Source organism: Epinephelus lanceolatus, chromosome 17 (genome assembly GCF_041903045.1).
Source record: "Epinephelus lanceolatus isolate andai-2023 chromosome 17, ASM4190304v1, whole genome shotgun sequence".
NCBI lineage: Eukaryota > Metazoa > Chordata > Actinopteri > Perciformes > Serranidae > Epinephelus > Epinephelus lanceolatus.
Genome location: NC_135750.1, coordinates 1,419,150 through 1,427,500, shown reverse-complemented (window position 1 = coordinate 1,427,500; position 8,351 = coordinate 1,419,150). Strand labels below are relative to the sequence as shown.

General features: G+C 40.1%; 1 protein-coding gene across 1 annotated transcript; it reads left to right on the top strand.

Annotated features, from left to right (window-relative positions):
* The first annotated feature begins 410 nt into the window (after nt 1-410).
* LOC117248574 (G-protein coupled receptor 4-like) lies at nt 411-8,084 on the top strand. Its single transcript, XM_033613776.2, has 4 exons — nt 411-472; nt 3,244-3,423; nt 6,555-6,742; nt 6,828-8,084. The coding sequence occupies exons 2-4, from the start codon at nt 3,259-3,261 to the stop codon at nt 7,330-7,332; spliced, it is 858 nt and encodes a 285-aa protein (XP_033469667.1). The 5' UTR covers nt 411-472; nt 3,244-3,258; the 3' UTR covers nt 7,333-8,084.
* The last annotated feature ends 267 nt before the right edge of the window (nt 8,085-8,351 follow it).

The window sequence follows — 8,351 nt, the reverse complement described above, 5'->3', positions numbered from 1 at the left end:
TGGACAGACATGAATGCAAACTGTAACTACAACCGGACTGGTCTGTGGAGGCATACAACCCCAAGACAGTAATTCTAGGTTTAATCTTTTTTCTTTTAAAACTCGACAATGATATGACTTATGATTGTGAAATACTTAGTAATATGCATTTTGAAACTGCTCTGTAAATAAAGATGATGGTTGCCACTGAGACACTTCTGAGTCATTTCTCTTAATCGGGAATGTTTCTAAGCAAAAAACCACAACTCGACTGAATCTGAGATATGAAGCTGACGCAGGCGTCGAAACACACCAAGTGCTTAATGCCTCACCACTTTTTTGTCTCTTCCTCAGAAGAGGAGGTGTAGATTATAATCAACCTACTGCATTTCATCATGTAGCATATTTATTGTAGACTGTTTGGTTACAGAGGACAAAGCATCAGACGCTGGTGGAGGGAATTCACTCAGGCTGGATCTTACAGCTTTCAAAGGTAAAACTTTGATGTTGCTCTTTCCTTGTATAGAGAGATTTTAAATGAGGATAAAAGACCTGCAAAGAGTTATGGAAATGAGTTAGACTGTAACAAGTGTACAGAGTACTGTGTTTAAACCTGTGGTGGCAGTTTCAACAAGACAAAACACATCCAGTCAAATCCAGCGTCTGCAGAAGGACTCTCAACAAACAGTCAAGAACGAGTGCAAAGAGCGAGGCCTGAAGAGAGAAGATGTCAGATACTGATAATTAATGACAGCTGCTGAGGTCAGGGATCTATAACCAGCATCATCAGATGGGTGACAGAAGTTTGGTTACCTTCTTGCATCTACCCAGAGATTTTATTGGATTCCACTCAAAGATCGAACAGCTTTTCTTTTCCTCCTCCTTATTTTTCCAGGTTTAGCAGTTAAGTTTGACAATTCAGTTAGTTTCATCACTTCACTCGTCTTTGGTCATCAGTAGGCAGGTGGAAAACCTTAACATAACAAAAACAGCAAAGAAAAACTTTCTATTTTATATATGGTACCATAAATAAATCTAAATAGTAAACACATTTGTAAACATTCAAATATATTTTACACCAGTGCCTTTTCTTCAATATATTTCCCCTATTAAATAAAGTGCAATTAAAGTTAACAACACTCCCTAACATTTTAACATCAGGTAATGTATTTAATATATATATATATATATATATATATATATATATATATATATATATATATATATATATATATATATATATATATATATATATATATATATATATATATATACAGTACAGGCCAAAAGTTTGGACACACCTTCTCATTCAATGCGTTTTCTTTATTTTCATGACTATTTACATTGTAGATTCTCACTGAAGGCATCAAAACTATGAATGAACACATGTGGAGTTATGTACTTAACAAAAAAAGGTGAAATAACTGAAAACATGTTTTATATTCTAGTTTCTTCAAAATAGCCACCCTTTGCTCTGATTACTGCTTTGCACACTCTTGGCATTCTCTCCATGAGCTTCAAGAGGTAGTCACCTGAAATGGTTTTCCAACAGTCTTGAAGGAGTTCCCAGAGGTGTTTAGCACTTGTTGGCCCCTTTGCCTTCACTCTGCGGTCCAGCTCACCCCAAACCATCTGGATTGGGTTCAGGTCCGGTGACTGTGGAGGCCAGGTCATCTGCCGCAGCACTCCATCACTCTCCTTCTTGGTCAAATAGCCCTTACACAGCCTGGAGGTGTGTTTGGGGTCATTGTCCTGTTGAAAAATAAATGATCGTCCAATTAAACGCAAACCGGATGGGATGGCATGTCGCTGCAGGATGCTGTGGTAGCCATGCTGGTTCAGTGTGCCTTCAATTTTGAATAAATCCCCAACAGTGTCACCAGCAAAACACCCCCACACCATCACACCTCCTCCTCCATGCTTCACAGTGGGAACCAGGCATGTGGAATCCATCCGTTCACCTTTTCTGCGTCTCACAAAGACACGGCGGTTGGAACCAAAGATCTCAAATTTGGACTCATCAGACCAAAGCACAGATTTCCACTGGTCTAATGTCCATTCCTTGTGTTTCTTGGCCCAAACAAATCTCTTCTGCTTGTTGCCTCTCCTTAGCAGTGGTTTCCTAGCAGCTATTTGACCATGAAGGCCTGATTGGCGCAGTCTCCTCTTAACAGTTGTTCTAGAGATGGGTCTGCTGCTAGAACTCTGTGTGGCATTCATCTGGTCTCTGATCTGAGCTGCTGTTAACTTGCCATTTCTGAGGCTGGTGACTCGGATGAACTTATCCTCAGAAGCAGAGGTGACTCTTGGTCTTCCTTTCCTGGGTCGGTCCTCATGTGTGCCAGTTTCGTTGTAGCGCTTGATGGTTTTTGCGACTCCACTTGGGGACACATTTAAAGTTTTTGCAATTTTCCGGACTGACTGACCTTCATTTCTTAAAGTAATGATGGCCACTGGTTTTTCTTTAGTTAGCTGATTGGTTCTTGCCATAATATGAATTTTAACAGTTGTCCAATAGGGCTGTCGGCTGTGTATTAACCTGACTTCTGCACAACACAACTGATGGTCCCAACCCCATTGATAAAGCAAGAAATTCCACTAATTAACCCTGATAAGGCACACCTGTGAAGTGGAAACCATTTCAGGTGACTACCTCTTGAAGCTCATGGAGAGAATGCCAAGAGTGTGCAAAGCAGTAATCAGAGCAAAGGGTGGCTATTTTGAAGAAACTAGAATATAAAACATGTTTTCAGTTATTTCACCTTTTTTTGTTAAGTACATAACTCCACATGTGTTCATTCATAGTTTTGATGCCTTCAGTGAGAATCTACAATGTAAATAGTCATGAAAATAAAGAAAACGCATTGAATGAGAAGGTGTGTCCAAACTTTTGGCCTGTACTGTATGTATATATATATATATATATATATGCTCACAGCAGCGTAGGCTCTGCATAGAGCTTACGCACATGTGTAAATCCCGCTACAGTCAGTTGTTGAGAGGAGACAGCAGAGACAGACAGCAACAGAAGCCCCTGAAACATTTTCATGATATATTGGTAAAGGTCAACAAGTCAGAGAGCACAACACAACCTGCACATGACGATAACACAGATGGTTCACGGTCATGTAAACCTCCTCATCCAGAATCAGAGAGCAGAGGTTCATTTGACAAGTAGTGAGGCCTTATGGCGTTGGTGATGTCACTGAACAGTGTTGGGTAACAACATGCTGCCTTTCTATAACCTGATCTCTTCATCTACAGGTTTCACTCTGAAGAATGGAAGATTTAAACATGAACAACCCTTCACAGGACAACAGCAACATCACCACCGCCTACGGTTATAATGGAGAACCTGGATTAAGCATTAAAGTGGTGACATACATAATCATTGGTATCGGCCTTCCTTTGACCCTGGTGGCCATCTGTGCTCTTTATTCTCTGGTATGTGCCATGTGTCTCTCTGTAGAGGATCTCTAGATGGGCTGGGGGTCAAGTGTCAGAGCGCTGGGATGTAGCGTACTGTCATGGTCAAATGGTGCAATGAGTCTTAAAACAACCCAGAAATGAGTAAGCATTTTTGCACCCTTACTTCCTGTGTCTTAAAGTCAGTGTGGGGTCACACCTGAACTGACTCTTCAATCCTGTGCAGGCGTCACCTCCTGACAGACTCATTAACACTTCACGTTAGTGTAGTAGAGAACAGAAGCACTACTTAAAACACCACACTTAGAGTTAAACCTAAAAGGTCTGCCAGATGTCTTATAGACGTAAAACCCTCCAGATTCCGCCCACCGATCTGACTTCTCCTTCTATTCCAAAGATGTATGGCGAGGCTGAGCAACTGAAGTGCTGTACGCTTTACGATGAATTTAGACATTTAGAAATTTTTTTAAAAATAATTAGTGTCAGCTGCAACCTGCGTGCTCTCTTCCTATTTCGTCCTACCTCAATAAAAGTCCGTCCAGCAGGTTCCCCCCGCACCTGTCGCTCATCAGGTAATTAGGTCATGTGCCTCAGGGTGTGGGTTTGTCTTTCAGGGTCAAGACAGTTTAAGTCCACTGTTTTAAAAACTCACCTCAGACGGGACTAAAAATAAAACAATCATAGCAACCCTGGTAAAATCATATAAAACACACAAGGTAAAATGAAAGCACAGCACACTAATAAAAAAAGGGGAAGCCGGGTGGGAAAAGGTAGCTGGTTAGTAACGCCACCAGAGGGCACTGTCTCATGTGGGGGAATTGTTTTAGAGAGCGGTCCGGAAAACGGAAGTCGCCATCTTGTTTACTGCAGTGTGGACACGCTACGTTTCCCGATGTTTATGGACTGTTTTGGAAAATGCTGACAGATAAACAGGCTGTGTCTCATGATAGCCTTGAGAGAAACCCGTTGGATGTCATGTAGTTAACGTTCCGCCGTTAACACTGTTTGTGCTCCGGAACAGATGCACACAGTCGAGAGAACCACTATAGTTATTTTTGCACTCTGTTGCCAGCCTTAACTATTCAGTTGTATTTTTGATAGTAGTCTGCAGATTTTTTTTTTTTTTTTGTATACTTTTGTACTAGACTGGAAGACTCATTTTGCACACTTGTGTACTAGCATCCTGATTTCAGTTGTCCACCTTGGAGAGGGGTTAGGCACCAGTACCTCAGGGTTATCAGTATTGCTACTGTGTGAATGTAACAAATTAATTAGGCAGGTCTAAAGGGTTACATAGTACAGAGCAGACTGTTAGGGGTTACTGGTTTTTGTTTATCTAAGGGGACTGCAGATACAGCAGAGAACAGTCTGCTAGTTTTATTTTGAAACTCTTATTATTTATTTTATTGTAACCAAACACCACATTCTTTTGTTCAGAATAAAGACCCCCAAAAGATAGTTCTGTGTCCTGTGCTGATCCAACTCCGCCAGGCTACACATGCAAATAGAAAACAAACACATGGCTCGGACATGAATTTGTGTCCCTGTCACAGACGGCTTTACGAAACATCACATCATTAGCTATAAAAAGCTTTTGTTATAAATGACATGATTCTCTCATAAATTGGACTGCATTCTTATTAACAGAAACTTGGCTCGATCAAACGTGGTGTGAGGAACTTACCAAGGCGTCGCCCTCTAACTACAGTTCCCTGCATTGTCCCACGTCCACTGGAAGATGTAGAGGGGGTTGCTCTCTTATATAGTGACTTTTTAAAGTGTAAACCCATTTCCTTTTGTAACTATCCATCTTTTGAATATGACAGTAAATTCTCCTGTTACTGTTTCTATCACCCTCCTAAACCTATACAGGGTTTATCAGAGGAACTGGGTGAACTGATACCTACAGACACAGCTGACAGCACAGTTATCGCAGCTGATTTTAATACACATACTGACAATAACAGCAACTGTGCAACTAAATTTAGCATTGGCTGATTATTTTAGTCTTTATCAACATGTCACTGTTCCACTCAGGTGAAGAAGCGTCACATGAATGAAAACATTGCCAACATGTTTATTCAGGGGTATTCCCAGTGTACATTAACTTCCCTGTCTTCCTGTGATGACGTGCTAGATGCTTTCTCTGTCACGATTTCTCAAATTTTGGACCAAGTTTCACAAGTAGAAACTAAATGGATATGTAGCCCTGGAGGAACTCTGACAATGTGAGGATGCAAAACAAAGTCTGAGTGCAAAAGCTCTCATCAGGCTAATCATGAAATTTACAAAAATGCAATCTAGTCTTATAACAATGAAAGAAAAAGGTTGAGACATTCTTACATTTCACAGTTAACTGCCAATAATTAAAGTAAGCCTTCCTTTCTGTTCCACACTAAGGATGAACTGATGAATCCAAAGAGATTACTTCCCTCAGAATTTACCTCCTCAAGATATATAATGAATTTGCATCTATCTTTCTGGACAAACTCGCTCAGATTAGTACCCTAACTTCTGACAACAATTAATCTACAGTATCTTCACCTCCTCAACAGTGTGTAACAAAAAATGTAATGCGTAATTTCCAGTCCATAAATCCTCCACCTGCTCTTTCACATCTCCATTAAACTGTTTACTTCAGTTTATCATAGTTTTTTGGATGACGTGGTAAACGTCACTCATTTATATTTAAAATGCAATACAAAAACAGTTTCATATCTTATCTATCTTAACTTAAACACTAGAGTTCACTAAAACAATTTCAGTAATAATGTACGAGCAATTTCGGGCAAAAGAGGACGTTTGGTCAGCCTACACAAATGTGTATTTTCATCTAACTGTACTGTGCAACAGTTAGAATAAAGTTTTTCTATTTGTATAATTGCATTTGTGTTTAGTATATACTTGTTTAAGTATAGCAAGTATAATGAATATAATGTAGGAATCGGACCATTAAGAATGAATCGGACTGTTAAGAAGGAATCGGTAAGAAATCGGAATAGTTAAAATCCTATCGAGTCCCAACCCTAATCTTTGCACAAGACAACTTTAAGATGTACACTCCACAGGGCTGGGCTTTATGGAGGAGTGGTAGGAGGTGAAGTTCAGAAACAAATTACAACTGTTGGTTAACTTTTGTTTTCCTGCAGGTGCGAAAGGATCACGTTGCTCCGATCTACATCATCAACCTTCTCTTTTCTGACCTCGTTCAGCTCTGCTGCATAATCGTTGAGGTTGAACGACCCAAGAACTTTACGATATACATTGTCTTCTTTCACACATACATCTATTGTCTGTTTGCCAGCATTGGCTTCATGGTGTGCATCGCCCTGGAAAGGTGACTATCTGTCTGTCCAGCATGTGTAGAGTGACTTCTGTGTCTCACAATTGTATTCTGAAGCTGTGTCTGTCTTGTATTTCAGGTATTTGGTCGTCGCCTGCCCACTGTGGTACCACTTCAAACGAACCATCAAGATCTCTGTGCTGGTCTGTGTCGTGGTCTGGGTCTACCCTGTTATTTGTCTCCTCATTCTCTTGTTCTGGCATTATAAGACTGCAGAAATCGTCTCCATCTTCTTTTTACTCCTTCCCCTCCCGCTGCTCATATTCTTCCTGGGTGGGACCCTCAGAGCTCTGTCTGCCTCCATCTCGGTCCCATCTGATGAAAAACGACGAATAGTAGGAATGTTGGTCCTGGTGCTGCTGATTTACATGCTGCTGTTCCTGCCCACTGTCATTTTGTATTTGGCAAAGGGACTCTCAATTTACGATACTCTCAACAGCCTGTTTCCTGTCTTTCTTAGGTTGAGCCCTCTTGCAGACTTGGTTCTGTATATTTTCATGAAGAAAGGAACCATAGACAAGCTCTTGGCCTCTGTGTGTTGTTGCCGAATGGACAGCAATGAAACCAGCAGTTCAGCAGTATAAATGATGTCCACCAGGCCAGTCGCCAGAATGTTGGCATTGTACATTTCTGCAAATCACAGATACGTTTCATACGTATCAAATCAACATTTCCAAAGTGACACAGTATATGAGCTGACTTTGTCATCAGTAGCTGGAGAGGATGGCGTGGCACCTAGGAGAGACACCTGCCAAGCAGCAGACCACTGTTTGAGATCAACACCAGTTGGTTTTTACCAACTGTCTCTGTGTTTCCAGATGTGGTGTTTTTAACAACCCACTTGACAAAGCTAAGTTGTTATTAGTGAGCTAATGTGTCACACAGAGTCTTGTATGCAAGTAAACATCTCTTTTCACTAACACAGCACCTTTATGCAAAACACATCACACACACATACTCAATGGCTTTCAACATAACTACACTCAGAGAGGGACCTCAAAGTTCCTGCTCCACATGTTTCCTTTGTTCCTTTGTCCTGGCTGTCCACATGTGGTCAGGTAGAACCTCCCAGCTTTGAGTGGCCATCTTTGATTTGGCCAACTTCTTTGTTGTTATCTGTTCTGTCAGCCAATTAACCTTGTTTTAGATGTACAGGAAGTTTTGAACATGAGCAGAGATCTTTCTGGAACATGTTTGAGCATTTAAAGTCCACGGACTTATAAATTAATTATAATGAACTGCTGTGTCATCGATGTTAGAAGGTGCCACATGCAAATTTAAAGAGGTTAGAATGAATATGAGAATGAATGAGAATGAATATAAATGTTAGTAAAAAACTGACACCGTATGAAAGTTTGAATTTCAAATTTCTATATATATAATTTAGATTTCATTTATATTTAAATTATATTTGTTTATTTTTACTTCTGCATTTTGCTGTGTTTGAATAAATGTTTCTGAATCATACTTGTTGTCTATTTCATATTGCATTGTGTCTTAAACTCCAAAATCCTGCTATCGCTACTACTGATATGGACATTTTGTTTGCAGTTATTTTTATTTATTAATCAGACTTCCAAATTGATCATTTAGTGTAGTTTAA